At 43.5% G+C, this 25728-nt stretch overlaps 1 protein-coding gene across 1 annotated transcript; it reads left to right on the forward strand.

The window, feature by feature from the left end:
* Positions 1-141: 141 nt before the first annotated feature.
* LOC123369077 (complement receptor type 2-like) lies at positions 142-23650 on the forward strand. Its single transcript, XM_045014443.1, has 11 exons — positions 142-270; positions 2153-2341; positions 3291-3494; positions 6062-6244; positions 7530-7718; positions 9796-9843; positions 12250-12318; positions 13423-13470; positions 14892-14939; positions 16599-16653; positions 21950-23650. Exons 1-11 carry the CDS (start codon positions 192-194, stop codon positions 21990-21992), a joined length of 1155 nt encoding a protein of 384 aa, XP_044870378.1. The 5' UTR covers positions 142-191; the 3' UTR covers positions 21993-23650.
* Positions 23651-25728: the final 2078 nt, after the last annotated feature.

A 25728-nucleotide genomic window follows, 5' to 3' on the forward strand; every position in this document is an offset into this window, starting at 1 on the left:
GTGCACCCTCTGCCCATCCCCTTCCTGGGCCCCTGCAGCTGCAGCGCACGGATTCCCACTTCCCCTTGCCTCATGTGCCTATGGGTGGCCATGCCTGGGGTCCGTGTTGCACAGTGCACAGAGTGAGGAGCGGCCGCAGCCCTGCCTGGACTGTGCTGTCACCACCATTCTCTGGGAACTCACCTGGCACCATGATGTCACTTCCCTCTGGCTGGACCCTGCGGCTCCTGGGGACCCTGGTACTCATGCTGCCGCCTGGGGGAGCTCTCAGTGAGTAGGAGAATGAGCCTCTCCCTTCAATCCCATCCCCACCTTCTCCCCTCTTCTGGCTTTCCCCTACGCTCACACACCTTGACTCTCCCTTTGCTTCCCTCTGGCAAGCTCCTGGGTGCTTGTGGTTGCTGAAGATCCAAGGCCATTCTTACCGCTCTGAGCTTGTTTTCCTGGCCAAATTCCAGCTCTGCCTTGCTACGTTTCTCCTGCTGTTCCAAATGGAGACGGTGCTTTTCTTTCCTCAAGGCTCCATTCCACAAATCTCTTGAGCACGTGCATAACTTTAAGCACACAGGTAGTGTTGACTTCCATGGGGTGACTCCCATGTTTCAAGTTGAGCTCACACTGTAAATGCTTCGACACGACAGGTTGAAAAGAGCTGTTTGGCCTGAGCGGTTAGCCAGTACGCAGGGTCTTGCAGGCTGTTTCTGTTAGGAGGAGAAATTGATGATGGAGCTCGGTACTTCTCTGATGCAATCCTGTTTATTCACAGAGAAAGGAGACAAGTCCGGATTCCCTGAAACAGTAGGAATCACACCGAAGACGGGGTTTTTTGCTCACAGGATTACTAGGCCAGCCATTCACAAATGTGAACTCTGTGGATGACAGGTCTGTGCCAGGTGTTGTTTGAAGAGGGGGTTCTAACTTCTAACAGTGACCAGCATTTCCCTGGCACCTGATCAGTGTGATTGTGACCGGAATAGGACCACTGCTAATGTAATTGCTACTGAGAATCTCCATGCGGGATCTGCAGTGCGCAGTCTGCCCAGCCTGACTGAGGCTGGGTATACAAGCTGGCTCAGGAGCAGGAGTGCTTCTGGCTTGCCTGTGGGGATGTGCACTGAACTAACACCTATTGCAGTTGTGCAACCAGTTTCATGTTTTGTTTCTAAAAAGGAAATTGTCACGGCAGCCTGAAGCTCACTGAGCTGAGACAGTCCCACGATGCTGCTGTTAAATGACTTGTCTGTTGGATTCCGGTTTAAACCATTCTATAGTTTGAAATTAACTAGAGGTTTGGACACCTGGTTACGTCTGTAGGCTGAGATCATTGCTCACACCACTGGGCTTCTTTCATTCCTCCATTCTCCACCACGAGATCCCTGTGAGCCACCCTCCCATCCCCCTCTGTTTCCCATGGGCCGGATTGAAAGCCCTGATGGGCTGTAGTTTGCCCTCTCCTCTTTTAAATGGTACTGGGAGAACAGGCAGTGTTGAGATGGCAGGTATTATGCCAGAAGGTGTTAAGGCTGAGATCAACCAGTTCTTTGATCTATTGACAATTACCAGATGCAAGAAGCTCTGTTTGTTCCCCATCCATCTTCCAGTTGTCCACATTCCACCAAACCAATAGGCTTCTGCCTACTGATGCTTATAACACTCCCAGAAAGTTTGGCATTGATTGGATGTGGTGTTCAGAAGTAATCATCTTGCCAATGTGCAGAAGAGCTCTGTGCAAGCTCTAAGCTTGTATCTCTCACCAGTCAAAGAGATTCCCTCACCCATCTTGGTCCCAGGATATTAGAAAGAGACATGATGACAACTACAACACTGCATGTTACAGACAAACAGAAACCCCGTCTGGTTTAGGTTAGGGCTTTGCATTTCCCTTTCTAATTCCAAACGCAGGTAGAATCGTATAGTGACTGCCACCCATATTCCCACTTGGTTTTGTTGTATTTTCCATGCAGTTTCCTTGCAATGACTGAGCTAAATTCTGGGCAATGGGATTGCATGGATCTGAGCGAGGGAGAGTAGAATATGGACCTCTGATTTTCCCCAGCTAGGTCTCTCACATCACATTCTTGTAGAGGCAATTTCACCTCAATAGGTTTTCCTGGCTAAGTATGTCCTTACATTCTTCATATTTTACCCTTAGGTTATTGTGTTGATCCACCTGACATTCCCAATGCTGTTCGGAAGTCTAATGTTGGCACATGGATTCCAGCCGGGATGGTGATTAAATATGGCTGCCGCCCAGGTTATAAGCTGATCCCTGGAAGAAGGCAAGGGCATGTTACGTGTCTTCAAAATTCGACCTGGTCTTCAGCTCCGAACTTTTGTCAGAGTAAGTGTTTGGCTAAATTATCTTTGTTTTAATTGAGCAAATTTAACACCAATGGGGAGATTGTGCTTATAGTCAGCTTGTGTATGCTTCAAAGTGTAGAGATGGGGGTGAGAGAGAAGGAAGGAGAATCAGGGTCTTCTCTTCCTGCTAACACTGGGGATTATGGTTAGCAATTTGAGGTGGAATCCTCACTCCCAAGTAAAAGGTCCAGAGTGACAGAACAGGTCTTTAAATGTCCTAGATCCATCCAGAAGAGAACTCCACCCAAAGACAACAAAAGGGCTGTCTTCCCAGGATCTTCTTGCAAGGCTTGGGGCAAGTGGTGTGCCAGTGGGAGGGGTGTGTTGGGGTGTTTCACAGCACATAGCACTGCAGAGATTCTGGGTAAAGCTGAAGCCAAACCCATAGGCAGCTGGGCACGGGTCCCCAGGGCTGTCTGCGTGGAGCAGTCCAGTACTGGGAAGGTAAAACGGTAGCTTAAAGTTTGCATATACCCCTGGGCTATGAATGCCATGTTGTGCCTCCTTAAAATCTGCCACCTTTACATTTCTATGCTTATAGACAGATCTGTTGCCTCCATCCACCATCTCCTAAAGTAGATAGCAATCAATATAGATCACATCATACCACCTGCCTTCTTATACATGGCAGGGTCATAACAAAGACTCACAGTAGCACCTGCTGTCTGTGATGAAGGCCAAAAATACTCTGCCAGCTGCACTCAGAACAGCTGCTATTAGAACAATGAAAATGAAGGCCCTTGACCCACATGCTGTTTCTGCCCAGGAGAGAAAACTTTCTCTAAAACCAAGCCTCTTCAGCAATGTCAAGGAAATGCCAATTTTCTATAGCTTGCAAAGCTTTCAGCTCCACCTGGTAAAATGAATCTGCCGCCACACAATTGTCTTTGCTGTGATTTAACGCTGTTGCTGTTGTTGGTGTTTCTCAGAAGTTCGTTGTCCAGCTCCAGATGTTAACAACGGGAGACCGACACCGATGCCTAGACCGGGAGAGGAGACCTATGCGTTTGAGGACAGAGTTACAATTGAATGTGATTTGGGGTATGGTATCAAAGGCAGGATCAATGGAAATGCTCAGATTCACTGCAAACGTGATGGCACGTGGGCTCCTGCCGTACCAGTTTGCGAACCAGGTCAGTATAAATGGTGGGAGAACTGTGATTCTTCCAACTCTGGCCTGGTGGCTGCTGTCCCTGGTGGGCAATCGTCAGCCCAGCTGTGACTGCTAGGCCAGCCTGAGTAGGCCCCAGTCCCCTACAGGCTGGGACCCTGAGATTCAGTGCATCTCATAGCAGCGTTTGTTACTGGGGGTTGTATGGAGCTCCTGGTACAGATTAAAGATGCTATTCCCCCTATGCTCCTCTTAAGAGAGGACAGTGGTGCAAATGCAAACTGCAGCTCTGTGTCTGAGTAGTGGAGGGGATCAGGTCTCAATGCTCAGTACCTGAAAAGAGTTTTAGGCATCCAATTATTTTCCAAAGGCCTTGTGAGGATTTTAGTCTCTCAGGCATTTTCCAAGCTGTGGGTGTATGTACATGAGGCGCCCTGGGACTAGTTTACCATCGTGCTATAAAATGTGAATTAATTCCATGGGTCACCTCCAATGACTAAAACCATCCACTAAGAACAACTTTATTACTCCTCAGACCTAGTGCTACCCCCTTGTGTCACCCTAACTAACCTCCCACTTCACTAGTTTGGAAGCGATGGGCAGCGGGGGATGAGGATGGCTCTGTGTATCTACAGAGAAGGTTCAGTTGTGGGGGTGGGGCTGAGGTGTCTGTTGGGGGACTCAGAAGGTTTGGTAGCTTGGAGGAAGATTGGGAAGCTGGGAGAGCTGGAGGAGTTTCAGATCTGGATTTGAAGGACCAGAAGTGTAACAGGGCCAATTTACTGAGTCAAGGCCTGACCTTCTAGTCAGTAGAAGCTGCAGGCGTTCAGCATCTCTCTGGATCATCACCATCCCTGTTTCAATGCTGTTCACGGAGCATGTGAATGACTGTCTCAGCAGCTGAATGGCCACATAAACACTTAACCATCTTTTCATTATTTTTGTGTGTGCTGTCCTGATGCCATGCACAGCAAGAGATGAACACTGAGATAGCAGGTTGATGGACATACCTGGGGTGTTCTTTCAGGTATTATGGAAAGACTGTTTTTTCCTGTAATGGCATCAGGAAATGTTGGGAATCTGTCACCTCCTTTTCTTTTTTGAGATTTTTATCTACGGTATAAAAAATGTATTTTTCTTTCTTCAGTTCTAGTTTGTGCCCAACCCCCGAACATCTCCCATGGCCAGTACAATGACTGGGGCAAGAGAGGTTTTTTTGTTGGCTCATCGGTAACTTACAAATGTGAAAGAGGCTTCTCACTTGTTGGAAAAGCCTCCATTCAGTGTATCGCTGGTGATGAGGTCACTCCAACCTGGAGCGAGCCTACCCCTCAGTGCGAAGGTAACTCATTCTGCATTACCCAAAAATGACTCGTATTGGGAAAGGGTAGGAATAATTTGGTGCAATGTGTCCCCATAACCCATCCATCCCATTGCTGACCACTCCTTTCTAGTGCCTTAAATGTTCCCAGCAACCTACTCCCAGAGACGCACGCTGCCAGTTTCCTCTCTCACGCAGCACCCATATATGTGATCTGCTGTTTGACCCACATTCAAGCTAATGCTAGTCCTCCTTTCACACCGATTTCTCGACCACCTGCGTCTGTCCCTTGTTCTGGCTACTGGTTCCCAGTACAGCTGTCCTGGCAGCATCCCCCTAAGCCTAAAATCCTCCCTGTCTGCAATAGCAGTACGTCTGCAGGAACAACCTGAATCCAAAAAGTTGAAATGACCCCAGTGGCTTGACTTAGAAGCAGGAAGCTGCAGGGAGGAGCGGGCAGCATGGAAGGTGTTCATGTATTGAATGCTGCATTGTCCCATCTCCAGTATTCCCATAATCCCCCCAGGAGACCTGCCAGTAGTCAAATTTCATCACAAATCCAGTGCAATAAGAAATGATCTGTTGCGACTGCTTGTGGAAATAAGAACTTTCCTTAAAAAACAAAGGTCATGAGCAAGATTAAGAAAATCTGATGTTCTTTTGTGGCCGTGTGTTTTCACAATGTTCAGATTGCTTGGAAGATAGATCCAGCAGTCCTCTACGTGCCTTGGCTTTCATTGTTCCCTGTCTTAGACGGAGCACCAACCTCTTTGCTGTTTTCCCTCAGTGGTTGAAAATGGAAGGATGACAACAAAAAAATTTGTATTTACATATAGTGTCACTCTTGAGTTTTTTCTTGTAATAAAAACTACCTAGTCAATGGCAGCAAAGAAAGCCAGTGCCTAGGTGACAGTAGATGATATTTTCCTGTATCAGTTTGTGAGTGGGATGTATATAATGATGGGCTATGCTCTAACCACTTCTCTGACACACACGCTCAGATCCTGAATAATTACAACGTATGGAGAGGTGATGCGGTGCCAGCACGTGGCTGGGCAATGGAGACCTCCGAGTTCTAATCCTGGTTCTGCCATTGTCTTCCTCTCAGGCTTTGGGCAAGTCTCTTTGTTGCTCTGCCTCAGTTTCTCTGTTTGTTAGTTTCCTTCCTTATTTGCCTTGCAGAGGTGTGGGGAGGATTAATCGACACTTTAAAAAGACGTGCACTAAGTAATAAAATTATCTGGAAAGCCTTGTTTGGTGTTTTGCAGACACTCAGTGTCCAGTCCCACGTATTCAACATGGAAGCCTGAAATCTCCACTTCCACATAACTATACATACAGAACCAGTGTAACGTTTCAGTGTGATCCTGGTTACATCCTCAGGGGCGCTGATAGGATTCATTGCCAAGCTGATGGCAAGTGGCATCCGCAGCTACCCGTTTGTGACCCAGGTAAGTGTGTGACAGAGTAGGGTGATGCTTTGTGGGGTGTCTATATTGAGGCAACTTTCTATAGTCTATAAAACTCATTCTGTTGCATGTGGTATGATTGAGTGAATGTGATATAAATGGTGTGCAATAGATTGCCTGTCTTTTCCCCCCGAGTTTCCTTTCTTCCATTTTATGTCTATCTAGGCTGCAGCCTTTTTCTGTTGATGTTCCTTTCTCACTTTCTTTTGGGAACCAAATGAGCACCAGAGAGTTCAGACCTCAGGGGAAAAGCAATTGGTGAGAAAAGACAGGGGGTAATTGCCCGGGTTTAATACTGGAAGACCAGGTGAGACTTGCTGCGGAGAGCAGAGTCTGAGGCCAGTCAACACCAGATACAAACAGCTCTGAGTTTGGGAGATAATTTGAATGCTGGCGCAGTTAATCTTCATCTGCAGGCATTAAACTGGGAAGACTGCAGAGTGGAAAAGCTGGATTTTGACTTCTCGGTTTTTGTTCATGGAATGTTCTGGTGCCTGTCCTTTCCCAGCTCAGGGGAGGACAAAAAAACCACCTTTTATGCAAGAGAGCAGGAAAGTGCCTGTGACTTTCATTTACAAATGACATACCACCTGAGGTATCCCTGTGACAGTATAGAAGATGGAGATTCCTTATTGTCATATGTGGTAACAAGACAGGCCTCCTGAAGTGCCCTTCCTGACTAGAAGTGGCCCCACAGGCAGCCCACCTCAGTTTCCCCTTGTTAATGTTCCTGCAGCAATTCTTTTTCAGTCTGATAATACCCCTGCTGAGGACTAATGCTTCAGAATATCCGCCCCACCCATCCAAAGTCATAGCAGAGCACATCTCTAATGTCAAAAACAGGCTCTTCTTTAGTGTCCCTCTTGAGACAGAGTGCCAGGTTCCTACATTTCTCCGCAGTATCCCTTACCTGAACTCAAACCCCAAGTCAAGTAAGCAGTGTCCACCTACCCTGGCCTGCACAAAAATGCAAAGTAACTTGGCCACTCACCTTGTGCTCATATTCCTAATCCCCTTCTGGGTTTTTCCTCAGATCGCTGTTCCTACTTTGAAACACTGACCTGCAAGATGGTTTCTTTGGATCTTCTTTCTTGGCTGGAAGAGGTCAATAGACAAACTTCCCTCCACTGCTCTCTTGGCCTTGAGCTTTTTCCCAGTTCTCTTCCTCAATGTAGTGTCAGGAAACCCCATGGTGTTTATGCTGCCTCCCTTCTTTTAGGAGATTTCCCGTTCGGTATCAATGCTGTATTTTCCCCTTTTATTCTAGCTTGTGAGCCACCTGCACGCATTGCTAATGGACAGGACAACCGCGGCCGGAAATTTTTTTTCCTTGTTGGCTCAAGTGTGAGCTACTCCTGTAACCGTGGTTGGTCACTTGTTGGAGTATCCTCCATTCGATGTACAGCTGGTGATCGGGGAACTCCCCGCTGGGATGCACCTGTTCCTGAGTGCAAAGGTGATTAATTTCTTCATCGCATTAGAATGACTGAGATTAGAACAGGGTGGAGGGCACATTGCAATGACTTGGGGGCTGTTTAACATCTTAGTCCTTAAGTATTGACAATATGTAGAGTCATGGACCAAGTCACTGCAGATTCCTCCTTTGCAGCAGATCAAACACTCCCAGCTGGGATGCCCACTGCCAGTGTCCTTTCTGCCCTGGCACTTGTACGCATGGTCTGCCCTGACCTATGCCGTAACTTGTGCTTGATCCTCCCATTCCAAGCTTCTTGAATTCCTCCCTCACACACACCCCTCACCTGAACCATCTCTTGGTTTGTGGTTCCCAATCCAGCTGTCCTGATGTTGGCACTTTTAATGTAGAATCCACGCCGTGTGTGTGGTGTCAGTATGTTTGTGCGGACAATCTGAGTCCAAGTAGGAAAGACCCCTGTGGCTTGATTTAGCAGCAGGAAGCTGTGGTGGAGGCAGCTAGCAGCATGTTAATGCACTGGCCACTCCATTGCCCCATCTACAGTATTCCCATAATCCCCAGGGACACCTGCCAGCAGTCCCAGTGTCACTGTGACTTGAGTGCAGGGAGAAATTATTTGCCCATCTGCCCCTGGAAATAGAACTTTCTTGGAATGCACAGTTGAGAAAACCTGCTGCTGTTCTATAGCCATGGCCATGTGTTCTCAAACCGTGGCTAGTGGGAGCTGCGAGCGGCCGAACCTGCAGACGCGGCAGATAAACAAACCGGCGGGGCCCACCAAGGGCTTTCCCTGAACAAGTGACATCCCAAGTTTGGGGTACTCTGGCATAGAAAATGGATCAACAGTTGTATAAATGTTGTGGCTTTGAATGTCTTAGCCTTAATGCTAAATTTTAGATGTTTGTCATTTCTCCTCATGAGTTTGCTACCAAAGGCCTATGGTTTGAATAGTGACCCTCCCAATGAACAAGTCTCCCCCACGCAGGGCCGGCTCCAGACCCCAGCGCGCCAAGCGCATTCTTGGTGCGGCGTGCCGCGGGAGGGCGGCAGGTGGCTCCAGCGGACCCTCCGCAGGCACGTCTCAGAGATTCCTCATTGTCCAAACCCGGTGATTGAAAATGGAGAACAGATCTCTATAAGTGAAACTGAATATACAAATGGAAACCGTGTTGTTTCAATGTGAATCTGGCTACATCCTCAAAGACAGCGAGTCGATTGAATGCCAGGCAAATGGGATGTAGAATCATAGAACATTAGGATTGGAAGAGACCACAGGAGGTCATCTAGTCCAATCCCCTGCTCAAAGCAGGACCAATTCCCACCTAAATCATCCCAACTAGGGCTTTGTCAACCCTGACCTTAAAAATCTCTAAGGATGGAGATTCCAACACCTCCCCAGGTAACCCATTGCAGTGCTTCACCACCTTCCTAGTGAAATAGTGTTTCCTAATATCCAACCTAGACCTCCCCCACTTCAACTTGAGACCATTGCTTCTTGTTTTGTCATCTGCTACCACTGAGAACAGCCGAGCTCCATCTTCTTTGGAACCCCCCCCCCCTTCAGGTAGTTGAAGGCTGCTATCAAATCCCCCCTCACTTTTCTGCAGACTAAATGTCTCCAGTTCCCTCAGCCTCTCCTCGTAAGTCATGAACCCCAGCCTCCTGATCATTTTAGTTGCCCTCCACTGAATTCTCTCCAATTTGTCCACATCCTTTTTGTAGTGGGAGGACCAAAGCTGGACACAGTACTACAGGTGTGGCCTCACCAGTGCCGAATAGAGGGAAATCATCACTTCCCTCGATCTGCTGGCAATGCTCCTACTAATGCAGCCCAATATGCCATTGGTCTTTTTGGCAACAAGGGCACACCGCTGACTCATATCCAGCTTCTTGTCCACTGTAATCCCCAGGTCCCTTTCTGCAGAACTGCTGCTTAGCCAGTCAGTCCCCAGCCTGTAGCAGTGCATGGGATTCTTTCTTCCTAAGTGCAGGACTCTGCACTTGTCCTTGTGACATTCCTTTGGCTTTTTGGTATTTAAAATAGTCAGTTGTGTGGAGAGCACCTCAAGTATTTTAAAGAACTTTCTTTTCTGTACAGGTTCTGTGTTGAACACAACTGGCAACTCTGCTGAGCCTCAAGGTGAAGGTGAGGTACCGAGGGGAGAGAAACACTTGAGCTGTTAGACTGTGTAGCGCAATGTGTGTGGTGAGCAGGGAAGCCTGGCTGTAGGGAGCTTCAGAACTGGGCTGGCCACATACTTTCAGTTGTTTTTCAAATCTATCACACTAAGGAATCTCTGAATGTTGCTGCTCCATGTGGATGCATTGTGTGCATGAGATTGAAATCACATGGAATTCCTGCCAAAAATAAATACATTAAATAAAAATTCCCTTCTAGTCAGAAACTTAGAGATAGTAACTATAAATTTGTTTCTAAATCAGCTAGATTTCTTTCTGTGTGGTGTGTTGTTTTTTGTTTTTGTTTCCCCCCCCCCTCCATTAGCCAGTTTCCTGCCTGGTTTTTAAAATGTTTTTCATTGAGCTTTATTTATACAACAACAACAAAAGAACCCAAATTGTGTGTTCTGCCAACACTGAAGCCATCAGTAAACCTGAATCCTACACCTACAGTTATGATGAACAAAATGGGTACAAGTGAATATGTACACTCCATTTATCATACTAACATTCAAGACTATAAATTTGTCAGTGATGTATTTCCTAAGGGCAAATAGGTTCAGTAATTCCAGGAGCCATTGAAAGGCCACTCCAGAGCACTCTTTGCTACTATTGTAAACTTTCATACAGTTTCCCTAAAAATTTTAGTCTGATCATTGCTTTTACGTGAGTCTGATTTCTAAATGCAAAACTCATTGACGTCAGTGATTGCAGTTCTGTTCAATCTGTGGCAAGGAATTACCCTTTTCATAGAATCCTAGAATATTAGGGTTGGAAGAGACCTCAGGAGGTCATCTAGTCCAATCCCCTGCTCAAAGCAGGACCAACACCAACTAAATCATGCCAGCCAGGGCTTTGTCAAGCCGGGCCTTAAAAACCTCTAAGGATGGAGATTCCACCACCTCCCTAGGGAACCCATTCCAGTGCTTCACCACCCTCCTAGTGAAATAGTGTTTCCTAATATCCAAGACCTCCCCCACTGCATCTTGAGCCCATTGCTGCTTGTTCTGTCATCAGCCACCACTGAGAACAGTCTAGCTCCATCCTCTTTGGAAACCCCCCATTCAGGTAGTTGAAGGCTGCTATCAAATCCCCCCTCACTCTTCTCTTCTGCAGACTAAATAACCCCAGTTCCCTCAGCCTCTCCTCATAAGTCATGTGCTCCAGCCCCCTAATCATTTTTGTTGCCCTCTGCTGGACTCTCATTTAATGTTTAACCAGCAGCTATAGAAGTTACTAAATGGCCTTACTCTAGTAAGGACAGCTAAAGTCTGTCTCTTGAAACAATCTATTTGGATAATTTGAAATGATGATTCCAATGCTTTTTACATCTAAGAATAAGTCTACAGTGCAATACAAAATCCATGGCTGGCCCGTGCCGGCTGACTTGGGATCCCAGGGATCGGGCTAAGGGATTGTTTAATCTAAGTTACTACAGCATAGACCTCTGTCAAGTTGAAGAACTAATTATAATAGGTGGCACCTGGAGTAAATTGTTATATGGACCAACCACTAGAGGAAGATGCACAACACACTAAGACAATGGATTATATATGCACTAATAGCCTCATTGTACACACTGTGTAGCCAAGTATTTAGATTTGGCAAATTCTTTTGCTTAGGCTAAGTGGATGAGACTTGGGTCTGCCATATTAGAGATCTGGGTTCTCTTCCTAGCTTGTGTAACTTTCATTCAGGGAGGATGGGTTGCTGTGTGTTAACTTGAGTTTCGAAGGGCACAGGATCGTTAACACCAGCCAGTAGAAATAATCAAAGCTGAACTCATCATCTCCTGGTTCCCAACACGGTTCTCGTTCTCCTAGGCCAAAGGATATTTTGATGTGAGGGATGGAGATGCACAGTTCTCAGTTGCACATGGCAACACCTCGCAGAGAATGCTCAGTGACAACAGCATGTTTGGGGGTTTTAGAAGTCACTCTATGAAGTTCTGATGAGTAAAACTGAAGGGAAATGACATTTTGGCAGTTTGTAACTCATGGTGTTAGCAAGAGGCACCACACTGAGCCTTTCACATCCCTGCTGCAAACCACAGAACTGTTAGAGCTCTTTTTTTTTTTTTTTTTAATAAAAGAGAGAGAGAGAACTTTTGTAAAGGGAAGTGGTAGGCAGCTCAATGTAGCGGTTGCTATGGGCTTCCCCTAGAATATATGAATGGGATCCCAGCAGCAGTCTGCAGGGTAGCCCAACTGGGCTCTCGCTGTGACAACATGTAAATGGGATAAGTGTGTCTTGTCTCTAAAGATGCAGATTCCTAAACATTAGTTTGGGAAGCTCCTAACTCTGAGTGGCCAGCTGGTGATGGGAGACTGATGTCATGTTCATAACTGCTTTTTTCCTCTTCTTTTTGCCTTAGACATAATTACCCAGGACAAACCCACAACTGTTCCTCCAAAAGGAGCAGAAGTAGCTGGTACTTCCTCAGGTAAATTGGAAGAACTTTGATTTGCTAAAAGTCTAGAATTTTGGGTTCAAATTTCCACTTGAATAAAAATGAAAAGTACAATGTGAAAGTCATTTTTAATTTCTATAATTCTGCTATTCATAGATACAAATATAATGATGCTCACTTAGCACTTGCCTTAAAACTTGACAGAGAGCTGCTTATTCATGTGCACACTCCGTGCTCTCCTGGTTTTCCTACCCCTCTCATTGTTCCTGCACCATTTCTTTTGGTTATCAAAGCCTTTTGGTGGGTCCTTCTCCCCCTTCCACTTTCCAAAGGATTCCCACGGAGCTCTGACCTTGGCCCATCCCTCTGATTCCTCTCAAAAGGAGAGTGACATGGCCAATACCGTGGATAAGGAATATTATTGTCTGGGCTGATTGATGGCACCTCTAATGAGAGGGATGGGGGCAGGGACCTTTTTGTTGTGTAGTTCTACAGCGCTTAGCACAGTGGGGCCCTGAGTCATGACTTGAATCCTCACGTGCTATTGCGACACAACTAATAACAATATTGGCTGCAGTAGGAGGTGGCATGTGAAAATCTTCTATCGCTCTATGGCATCCAAGCTCGTATCATTTCAGTGGCACAAACTCTTTCTTAGGTGTAGATTTTCCTGGGACAAAGACAGTTAGTCTCTAACTATATGGTTATCCCAAGGATGAGAATTGAGAAATAGATACTTTCAGCTGAGAGAATTATCTCTTCTAATGACAATGTGGTAATGCACCTAATGCGTGTGGATCTTCTGCTTTGTGCAGACTTGACGGTATACCCAACAGAGAGAGAAATTAAAGAAAATCAAGTGGGTAAAACACTGGGAGGGGGTTGACATTAGCAGTTATCCAGCCCAACAGTGCTTTCACTGGCATGCTTGGGGGCTTTTCTTCAAATGTCTTGGGTAGAGAATATGAGCAGTTGTGGATTTGAGTCTTTACAATTCAATATGTGTTGTCCTGTGCTTGGCAAGATAAATTTCACTCCAGTCTGTTTGTTGGTGTTGATGTCTTTACATGCCTGGAATCTCTGCCAGTTGTGTGGAGAGCACCTCAAGTATTTTATAAAACTTCCTTTTCTGTACAGGTTCTGCGCTGAACATAGCTGGCAACTTTGCTGAGCCTGATGATGAAGGTGAGGTACTGAGGGGAGAGAGAAAACACTTGAGCTGTTAGACTGGGTAGCGGCGTGCGCGTGGTGAGCAGGGCTGTAGGGAGCTTCAGAACTGGGCTGGCTGGATACTTTCAATTGTTTTTCAAGTCTATTACACTAAGGAACCCCTGAATGTTGCTGATCCATGTGGCTGCATTATATGCATGAGATTGGAATCACTGAATTCCTGCCAAAAGCAAATTAAAAAGCCTTCGCTTCTAATCAGTACTTTAGGGGGACCACAACTACAAATTTGTTTTTAACTCAACTGGATTTCTTTTTATGTGCTGATGGTGTTTTTCTACCTCCTTTTTCCCCAACAAACAGTTTCCTGCCTGGTTTTTAAAATGTTTTTCATTGGGCTTTATTTAAAGCACAAAAACAACAACAAAACTTTAATGACCAAACTGCATATTTCTGCCAACACTATGAAACCTACAGTAACGATGAGCAATATGGGCATAAATGAATATGTACACTCCATTTTTCATATTAAAATTATTAACATTAAAGGCTATAGATTTATTTTTTGAGGGTAAATAGGCTTCAAAATTTCCAGGAGCCATTGAAAAGCCACTTCACAGTATCAATGAAGGTCAGGAGTGCTATTTTAATCTTTCGTACATTTCCTTTAAAATGTTAGTCTGAGCATTCCTTTAACAGGAGTCTGGATTTCTAAATGCAAAACTCATTGACATCAGTGATTGTAGTTCTATGCAGTCTGTGTCAAGGAATTAATTATCCATTCAGTATCTTCCACAGCCAGTGGTTAGACGATAAGAGATCTTATTCTAGTAAGAACAGCAAAAGTTTGTCCCTTGAAAACCATCTGTTTGGGTAATTAGAAATACAGATTACAGCACTCTTTATATCTGTGATACCAGGTAACATAACACCAACCTATGATGATATGCTAGGGCAAAAATTGTGGTACCTGGTTTAGACAACCTGAGTATAATGATTCTGGCCTTTTCTTATCATTTTGGCAAATGTACGACAGGCCAGTGCAGGCTTGGTAAATGAGAGCCTAGAAGCATGTGCAAGAGAATCCTTAACATCCAGCACTTCATATTGTAGAAAACCTTTAAACCCAGATTGTGTCCTCCATTTACACAGTGGTTTTCCTGTTGCTATTACAAGGTACAAATGTGTGCAATCCTTTGAAAAGCTGCTTTTCTTCATTACGAGGTTCTGTAGGGGTGAGATCATGGTTTCCAACAGCTAATGATTATCCATTTGAGAATGTGGTGTTTACATGACTGCCTTAATTGTTCATTAATATCTGATATAATCTAGGATACTAAGTGTAGCTTCATCTGCATGGATTGTGGATAAATTCCTGTAGGTTATTGACATGACTTTGGTTTCATATTTTAGCTCACATTTTTTGTTTCTCTCTTTAGGGCGTGTCCTATTCATTGCAATAGGCATTGGCACCGGTATTGGTATCGGTAAGTAATTTAAAACTGAAAAAATCAGTCAGTGCACTAGAGCTATGACGGTTTTAAGATCTGGAGTCAAGGCTAGTTTAATATTGCCCTTTTTCAATCTCATAATGTTTTCCCCCCTACTTAATTACTAAAGACCCTGGGATTTTAGGGTTCTTGAACTTCTCTGCCATTTGTAACGTGCTGTGGTGCCATGTAAAAGCACTGCCATTCTCTGGAGAGAAGCCTGTATTCATACTCCTAGCTGTTTTCTCTGTCTGTAGGCATATTCACAATATTTGCCTGAGCTAGGCAGTCTGCTGTGATTCTATCTGAAATGTGTCTGCACGATATTGGGGAACAAAAGGGGAGGGAAGAATCTCATTTTCCTCTTTATCCCCAGGGATACCAAGAAAAGGTTCACTTGTGTAGCTCTGTTTTGGGTGAGAATATTTCGTCACCACTTAGGACTGCATATATATGTCTAGTGCCTACCAAAAATGGAAAGGGCAAAAGCTAGAAAGGGAAGTTGTAAAAAGATCCAAGAAATCGCTTTGTACGTTAGATTTGATGGTGTCATATTATACAGAAAATTAGAAGGCTGTTACTGAAGTTCTCGGCATCCAGAGTTAGTCAGCCTGCAGTGGTCTCCACATAACAGATCTTGAGTTTTCGGTCATCATGCTTGTCTATTCAGGACACATTTCCCCCTTCTCTCCCAGAATTCTCACAGACGCTGTAGCTTAACTTTGGGGAGCAGACCATTCCCTATGTAGGCACCTGTTCACCAAAGCACTTCAGCACATGCTGAAGTCCCATGGATGTCGATAAGCGTTTGGTCATAGAGCAGCATTGTCAAGGAGAAGATCATAAGACCACTGTGCATTCGGAGCTGTTACAAGCAGAGTTCTAGCAGTTGCCTGATCAATGGAGACAGTGATCTCCCTCTGAGAATATGCCAACCCAAACCATTCTGTAATCTACATCCCTGTCACATGGCTCTAAAGATGCAGCTGACCCAGTGTGTGCCGATCGGGGAAACTGTGCTCAGATCTCAATAGCAGAATTGAAACATGGTTTTAGTTGACTCAGTGTGACCCCAAAGTAGACAGATTAATAGAAGTTTTCATTTTAAGGTTCAAGACTGAGAGAGAATCTGATGAATTTGGTAGCTTCTTTTTCTAATTTTTATTTATCAGTTTAAAATACTATATCAATTGGGGAAGAAATCAAGCAAGCCATACTAGATATTGAACATAATACATTCTGTGACTCTTTGGTGGCGAACTTAAACACCTTGCAGGGGACTGAAGGGAAGAAGTTGAATTTAAGCTTGAACATCTTGGATGTGAAGTAGATTGAATATGGAGCATTACTCTGGATGAGCTAGGAATCTAGACAAACCTTAAGCTGTGCACAGAAGCATTAAAGACTTGATAAATTAGGAGATCCAACATCAGAACCTCTTTCTCTATTAGGGTAGAGAGTTCTTGTGATGTTTGATCTGGTGTATGAGAGGGGCTTATTTATCATCATAAGGGGAAAAAAATTGTGTCCTATGATACAGATAATCTGTCAGTGATGATGAGAGCAAGTTCCAGAACTGTTGAGATTCAGAGTTGTCTTTTAGCAAAATGTTATGTTTTATTTAACTTTATTACTAAATTGCTCTTTTTTTTAAAGTAGTTCTTGGTGTAGTTCCTGCAATTATAGCATCGGCAATTTTGAAGAAAAATAGGTAAGAGCCCAAGAAACAAATATTTCCTTTTTGAGATTTACTCTGACTGTTTAGATGACTCACCGTACGTCTACACTACGGGATTATTCTGAATTTACATAAACCGGTTTAGCAAAACAGATTGTATAAAATCGAGTGCGCGTGGCCACACTAAACACATTAAATCGGTGGTGTGCGTCCACGGTCCGAGGCTAGCGTCGATTTCTGGAGCGTTGAACTGTGGGTAGCTATTCCGTAGCTATCCCATAGTTCCCACAGCCTCCCCCGCCCCTTGGAATTTCCGGGTTGAGATCCCAGTGCCTAATGGGGCAAAAATCATTGTTGCGGGTGGTTCTGGGTAAATGTCGTCAGTCACTCCTTCCTCTGGGAAAGCAACGGCAGACAAGCATTTCGTGCCTTTTTTCCCTGGATTGCCCTGGCAGATGCCATAGCATGGCAATCATGGAGCCTGTTTTGCCTTTTGTGACTGTCACCGTATGTGTACTAGATGCCGCTCACAGAGGCGATTCAGCAGCGCTACATAGCAGCATGCTTTTGCTTTTGCATGACAGCAGAGATGGTTACCAGCCATATTGCACCATCTACCATACCATAAATTGGTAATAAGATGATCGTGGCTACCAGTCCTTTTGCACTGCACCATTTGCTGCTGTCATAAGTGCCCCTGGCTGAGATCAGCCAGGGGCGCAAAAGCCAAAATTGGGAATGACTCCCTGAGTCAATCCCTCCTTTTTGGTATCTAAAAATAGAATCAGTCCTGCCTAGAATATGGGCAAGTGTACTAGAGAACCACTGTATCATAGAACCAGAGAGCACAGCTGCTCTGTGTCAGATCCTGCAGAAATTATGAGCTGTATGCTATTCACAGGGGGTGCTCCTGCAACAACCCCACCTGTTCATTCCGTTCTTCCCCCAGCCTTCCTGGGCTACCATAGCATTGTCCCCCCACTTGTGTGATGACACAGTGACTTGTTAGTGAGAAATGAGTGGAAGGCAGCCTCCAGCTGCTATGATAGTCCAGACAGGACATTAAGCAGTGTGTAGGAGAGGAGCCCAGCATCCCTCTGCTAGTCCAGGGGCAACTGAATCTTTTCTTTACACATGAAGGGTGGGGACTGATGGAGCTCAGCCCCCTGTTGCTATGATGAAGACGGTTACCATCTTGCACCATCTACCAGGAAAAATTAGGGGCAGGCACCCTTGATCGACCTAACTGATGGTAATCGGCATGGTTACCAGTCCTTTTGCACTGCCCCATGTGCCAATAGGCTGATGATGACAAAGGATATCAGTCTTATTGCACCATCAGCCACCCATGGCAGGGGGGGAGCAAGGATGTTGGTGTTGAGTGCTGCAGCATCGTGTCTATCTGCAGCATTCAGTAAAGATAGGGTGACATGTAAAAGAGTCAAGAGAGGATTGTTTTCCCTTTCACTTCTGGGGGTGGGTGGGGGGGTGAGTAAATTGCCGAGCTATGCCTTGACCCACCGCAGACACTGTGTTTGACCCTAGAAGCATTTGGAGCTCAGCCAAGAATGCAAATACTTTTTGGAGACTGCAAGAACTGTGGGATATCTTGAGTCCTCCAGGCCATGAGCGTCCATTTGATTCTTTGGCTTTCCGTTACGCTTGTCACGCAGCAGTGCGCTGAGTCCCTGCTATGGCGTCTGTCTGGAGATTTTTTAAAAATGATTTTAATTTCGTCTTCTGTAACGGAGCACTGATAGAACAGATTTGCCTGCCCTTACAGCAATCACAGCCGCATGGTCCATGCTGGAGCTCTTTCTTTATTTTGATTTTTAACTGCCTCGCCACACGTGCTGATCGGAGCTCCACGCTGGGCAAACAGGAAATATTCAAAAGTTCACGGGGCTTTTCCTGTCTACCTGGCCACTGCATCCGAATTCAGATTGCTGTCCAGAGCGGTCAGTGGTGCACTGTGGGATACCACCCGGAGGCCAATACCGTCGATCTGCAGCCACACTAACCCTAATCCGATATGGTAATACCGATACTAGCGCTATTCCTCTCGTTAGGGAGGAGTACAGAAACCGGTTTAAAGAGCCCTTTATATCGATATAAAGGGCCTCTTAGTGTGGACGGGTGTGGCGTTAAATCGGTTTTATGCTCCTTAAACCTTTATAAACACGTAGTGTAGACCAGGCCTGAGACTTTTCTTGCATGTTGCTGATGTCAGAAAAAATAACATGTATGTTACTGTGAAAATTGCAATAACTTGTGGCACTAAAGGGATGGCATTTAGTCGTTAAATGAAGATGTTGTCTAAAATTACTTCTCTATTTTTGCTCGTGATAAATTTTAGAGAAGTTTTATAAATCAACTTAAATGAACTGCTTTCTCCACTAACCCTGTTACTTAACCTAATGCTTGTTGGATACTCCCAGGAAAATCTATTCTGTATTAAAGAACACTAGTATTAAAAGGGCTGCTTGTGTTTGTCCTGAATGTTTGTTAATAGATAACTATGTTTGTCTATTGCATTTGCTGAAAAATAAGCAAAGTTTTGTGTTTATACAGAAATCAGTAATGTATTGTGAGAAAATCAGTCTATTGAATACTAAGAGTTTAGAATAGAACTATGTCAATTGCTTTATACACTTACAGCTTAATTTCACTTGCTAAACAAAATAATAACACTACTTTGCAATACAATAGGGCAGTTTAACCCATGCTTCGCATTGACTTGTGGGGGAACGGACTAATTACCATGAAGATTTTTTTTGCATTGTGTCAGAAATGCATGATCTGCTTCAGGGCACCAAACTACTATCTAGCTACTGCAACCAGCTACCTGCAGTTTCCCATACTTGATATTTCCAAAGCATGCAAAAAGCACCTACTATAATACCACTGTTGAGTTATACAAAAGTATACATAGACTGGGGGAGGGAAACAAGAGGAAAATTTGATTCCTGAGGTTGTCATATTACATCTGATGTATCATAGCTAATTGTCCCTTCTCTTAGAATTTCAAAGTAACAAATGGTGTAGCTTTTAATTGTCTTTTTCTTGAAATGTATCTGTACTATTACATCAATAACTTCCTGCAGCAGTGAATTCAAATAAAAATAATTAAAGAGATACCAATTGCCTAGAACTGGAAGGGATCTTGAAAGGTCATTGAGTCCAGCCCCCTGCCTTCACTAGCAGGACCAGTTTTTGCCCCAGATCCCTAAATGGCCCCCTCAAGGATTGAACTCACAACCCTGGGTTTAAGCAGGCCAGTGCTCAAACCACTGAGCTATCCTTCCCCCCACAAATTCACAAGTTCCCTACACATTATGCATGTTTCTCGCTACTTGGTATATTCAGCAACTGTATAAAAGAATTCCTGAAAACAGAAACCTTAAAAAAAAATCCTTATTTTTAATACAGCAGCACAGAATTCTGGAAAATCAGCCCACAAACACTTTACAAAAACAAGGTTGTGGAGTTGTACAACTCCTTCACCCTCAGCAACACCTTATCCCTCTGGTCTAAAGAGAAAAACATAAAGATGAGAAGTTGTTTTCATATTATACGATGTCCCCCAAAATGTGTCATTGTTGGTTGCTTCCTCTGAGTATCAATTAAAACCGCAATACTTGATTTGATACCAAACAAGGTGAAGTCCAAAGCTTTCCCCCTTGACATTAGCAGGTTTCTCTCACACACCACACAATCCAAGGGAATATTTTAATTTCTTGAAAGTGTGGGACATACATTTTTGGTGTATTTTGGAGGAAGTTTTACAAAGAAAAACATTGTTTTATAATATCTTGCTCTTGTTCCTGTTAAAATTTCCAAGTAGTAAGGGTTCCACCACTTCCCTGGTAGAGAATACCACAGCTTAATGCATGTTGCCATCAAAATATCTTCCTAATAGCCTAAATTTAATCTTAGTTCCTTTATAAATTCTAGTTTTATAAAAGCTCTCCTTTTAGAAACTATTAATTTTTTCTGGCTTTTATTTCTGCAAACATATTTCATTCAATTAGCGTTCTCTCCTTTCTTGCTGTTCAGTTCTTATATTAAAAATCTAGATACCTGAAGCTCCAATTTCCAAGAAAATAAGAACTACCAGTGGGTGAAACAAAATCTAAACTGGGTCTTGAAAGGCATATTTTGTAATAGAAAAATATCTTCCTCCACCTAAAAATATGTAGATGGCGTCTTCTGATTCTATGTTATTTGAGAGAACAGAGTAGAATTATACCATATTAAATTCAAATTGAGAATATAATCTATAGGTTCTTATTTCTTTTAACCTTTTCTTTCTTGACATGAACTGAAATGTTGCATGTGACATCATTGTTGGGTTAACCACTAATATACTAGACGTCTTCTATATGTTTTTCTGCAAACACAACAGACTCGAACATTGTGTTCTTTCTAAACAAAGTTGATTTGAAAACTGATATCTAACATGTCATCTCTATTTTATTACTTCCATATGTCCATTTTAAGATTGAAGAAGCAAATCATATTGTGTTGTTTGGGTGAAAAATAAATGCATAAAACCATAAAGATTATAAGCAAATTTAAGATTTTATCGTGTATGGGGACATGTACTAGTAGTTCATCAAATGAATTATACAGATAGGTAAACTAGTCAAATTCCTCCCCTGAAGAGCGTTGCTCTCTTTAGTATATATCACAGAGAGGTTCAGAAGTTGATTTTATGAGGACTTTAGTACTTTACACAGTATTTGCACTAGCCATTGTTAAATAAGATTGATATTTAGTATGACTAGTCACTGAAACTAATATCCCTCTTTAAAAATGTAGTTTACATAAATCTATTTAGATGTCCACCTGATACAGTGAGGAACTTCCGAAGGAATTCCTCAGCTCAGCTTTATTTTATAGTGAGAAGGGGGGCATGGAGCACCCAGGAATAGTTTGGCTCTTTTATGTAAATAACGTTTTTCATTGTTTGTCCTTGCAGTTACTAACTCTGATTACTAATTAGCCCTAGCCCCTGTTATAGCCATAATGCATGTTTTCTCCTACTTCCCCTATCATTAGGGAAATATTATGAATTCTGCTTTAAAATGAAATCGGTTGAAAATATATTTCTGTTGTATGCTATTGTTACACATCAGATAACTTTTTTTCATTTAAAAAGTTATCTAACATCTACTGACTTTAATACAAAAACTAATATTTGTTCCTGAAAGTACTGTAAAGTACAACATCTGAAAAGTTTAAAGCATCATAGACTGAAGTCTAAAGCTGTAGAAGACTAAAATATATAACTATTTTGATTTTAACTTATCTTTTTTCTTTTTTTCAGGATCAAGGTCGATGTAGCTAATGGCTTACAAATTAAGACATAATATTGGAAGAAAAGAATGGAAAAGTTAGGAAATAAGCTTCATACATTTGCACTGAATTTCGGTAGTGAAAATAGACCTCTCTCAGGCACTTTCACTACAACTTTTCTCCTTTGAACTGGACTTGTAATTGGAATCCACTGCATTTGAAAAAAGCAAAAAGTAAAAGGGAAGTGGATCATCCCTTTTGTCTTTAAAAACTGGTTTCTGAAGCAAGCAAAGGCAGTTGGCAGCATCAAAATTACTTGCTGTTCTGTACACGCAGCTGGCTCCTTATTCCACCTCTCCATAGTGCTAAATGTTTCACCTGTTAAAGAACATGTTGGCCATCTGAGTGTGCCATAGTTTGGATTGCGGGTTTTAGCTGCAGGTGGCAAGAGAGCCTGTTTAGATGCCTGCTTACAGGCTTCCATCATGATGTGCGCAATATTAGTCTTTAAACCCAAATGTAAAGGTCTAAATGGAATGTTGTGGATTCTTGATGTGACCTTTCTTCAGATTTAGTCTTCAGCTACAGATGTTGAAGTGAGACTCTCTCTTCAGATAAATCCACCTTTTGTTCCCAGCTCTATAACTTTGGTTTCTTTTTACAAATTTGATATATAGTGTTTCCCCTAAGAGAAAAGAGTGAAGTGTGTGAATTTACATGGAGTTCCAGAGACGTTCAAAATACTCATCACTGAGTTTTTTAATAAAATGTAATGAAAATAAGGTATCCTGTTTCTTTCCCTACAATCAACTAGCACTTTATAAGAAGTAAGCAATGAGATCAAAAGTGTACTCCATAGCAAGTTCTCCAGTGGTTTAGTGACTAAATTTAATTTTATGTTTTAGTCTCCAAAAAATGTCTTTGGAGGTCTGAAAACAAGTTTTTTAAATTCAGGAAATGGCACTCTCTGCTGGTAAGATGGCGGTGAGTGCAATCCAACACATTATTATAAGTTATTTTATCTTTTAAAACATGTTGTTTATATTCTTTTTTACAATCACAACTGTGTTGAGTTTTGTTTAGCAATATGCATAAATCTTTCCACAGGTGGTGAAACTGTAACCGAAGAAATTTGTGGGATTTATGTCATCTTTTTTAATGTATTTTTCTTAAATAAAAGGAATACTGAATGAAGACTCTAGTGTCCTGTGTTTTTTCTATACTTATTACTATAAACTGATTATTTACAGGTGATGTTGAAATCTAGCCCTCTGTCCTGATCCAGTCACTAGCTGCTAGCAGAACAGAAGAAAGTTTGATCTTTTCCTCTTGCAAAGAAGCATCTCTTTTCTAGGGTTCAGGGATTTTTCCTGACAAATGTAAAAGGGATGTCATCTTGTTGAATAATTCCTCTTTGTCCGGGGTCCCACAGGATCTCTGTCAGGAGGAGATCCCACTGCAGCGGAGCAAGCGATGCTCTGGCATCACCTGCAGCCACAACTTTCCCTTGGACCCTGCTTCCTGATACAGTGACTGTTCATACTGTGAGAAGCAGCCGGAAGTGGTGCTGTGGTGCATTCCTTCTGACTAAAATCCCTGATGTTCATCACAGGGTCACAGTCTAACAGGGACAAGAGCCTCTTGCTGGGGATGCATCTCCTGCTCTGGAGCAATATGGGAGGGAAGGGAGGGAATATGCATGCTTCCCATCCCAGTTCCCTGAGTCCAGACTATTCCCTGCCTCCACCCCCGGATGTTTCCAACTCCTGCTTTTGGCTCTACCGCACATTGCGTTATTGATTAGTACTGCAGTAGCGCCAAAGAGCTCCATTTGTGTACCAGGACTCCATTGTGCGAGGTGCAGCACAAACACCGAACAACCACCAGTCTGTTGTAGCTACATCAATACCCACTGTCCAGTCAGTCTAGGTCAAAGGTTTTCAGTCTGTGATCTGCAGACCCTGTGGGTCCACAGACTGTCTAGGATTTCCAAAGGGGGGCGCATCTCCATTCAAAATTATTTAGGGGTCTGCACATGAGAAAAAAGTTTCACTGGTCTAGGTCATTGTGTTGTTGTATTTTCCGTTAGTGTATTTGGTGTATGCTTGTTTCACTGCACTCCACGTCCCACTTTAAAGCTGGATTTGGTTCAAATGGCTCCTTAGGGACTGCACACCTGAGAAGCAGCTGCTTGTTTTAAATGGTGGTAGATGTTTCTTGAAGGGCTGGATCCTGCAAGTGTGCTGAGCACCCTTCACAACAAGGAGTGGACAGTGCTTAGTACCTTGTGGGATGCGATTCTGGCTGCAAAAGGATTTTCCTGTTCAGCTGTGGTTATTGTGAAATTATACTGTTCTAGAATTCACCACCGCCCTTCACTTAAGAAAGCTAAGAAGCAGGTAAGCACATTTCACTGCTGAAAACAAAGAAGTATGCATCAGGAATGTTGATGTTCTGGACCGAGGACTTTACTACATACTGTTTTGTCTATGGATGTGTATGAGTAACACAGCAGAAAGGGAGAGACAGAGCAGAAAAGAAGACAGCCTGTACAAGCAGCATCAGCTGGTAACACAACACTGAGAAAAGCCTAGTAAATGGAGGTTTTGGGGGCACTCTGCTAGCTGAAATAGGTTTGGTTTTGCAAGAAAGGACAGATGCACACTGTTTGCTTCCTCCTGGGTTGAAGGAAACAGGACTTTGTAATTTCTTTGTAAATAAACAAGAATGCACCAAAGGTACCAGACTTCCATCATCAATTTCTCCTCCCATTTGGAACAACCTACAGGACCCCAAATTTTGGCTAACCGCTCAGGTCAAACAAGATAATAGTATTGACTTAAAACCAAGGTCACTAAAGCTTTACAGTAGGAAAGAGACACAGCAGTACTACTCCCAATCATTTTGTATTTGGACATGTTCACACTAGTCACTCTATTTCTTAAATACCTCTGGCATGTTTTCCTACAAAATTTGAACTTGTTTATATGTCTATAACATGAATGGAGTATGTCCTGGGGCCTCAGTGAGGGCGGCTATAGGCTGTTTACTCACTAGATGTTTCCTTTATGGATCAAGTTTCAGTTTAGTTGTTATCAAGGAAATTATGTGATATCTCAAAGGGGGAGCCTTAACTTTTGTAATCGGAGTTCAGTGTTCCTGAATGATGCCAGGTTACCAGCCCTGCAGACCAAAGTTTCCTATCCCAAACTATGGGGGAGTTTGGTTCAATCTGCCTCCCCTTTGCTGCGAAGGGACTGAAGCAGCGTTCTACATCTCAAGTGAATGTGCTCAGTGCTGGACTTTGAGGCAGTCTCAGGTGGGGCTCCCTTAGTGTGGCCTGTTGAAGTTGTTCCACTTTAATTAACTATTGATCGGGCCCAAGCACAAGTCAAGAGCTCGCTGTAGCACAGTAGCTAGGTTAAGCACCCTAGAGACCCTGGTTCAAGTCTTCTGTGGGCTGGATTAAAACAGTGGGCAACCCACTCTTTTTCCTGTTGAAGCTGTTACTCTTTAACTAGCGATTGAGTCAGTGTCCAAGAGTCTAAAACAAGGAGTCCCCTCTAGCCTAGGAGCTAGGGTAAGTACTTTGAACAGTGGAGACCCTGGTTCAATTCTTCCTTAGATCAGCTTAAAAACAGCCTAAGCCCTTAGCCTTTCCTGTTGAAACTGAGCCGCCCCCCCCCCCACCCGATTAACTATTGATTAGGCCCCAGCAAGTATGTTAAACTTGTGAGTTCTATCCCCCTCTGTGCCTGCTGAGCTGAAGGGTTTTGGAAAAGTATTTGCCACTTCTGGGCACTTTTATTA

Source organism: Mauremys mutica, chromosome 4 (assembly GCF_020497125.1).
Source record: "Mauremys mutica isolate MM-2020 ecotype Southern chromosome 4, ASM2049712v1, whole genome shotgun sequence".
Lineage (NCBI taxonomy): Eukaryota > Metazoa > Chordata > Testudines > Geoemydidae > Mauremys > Mauremys mutica.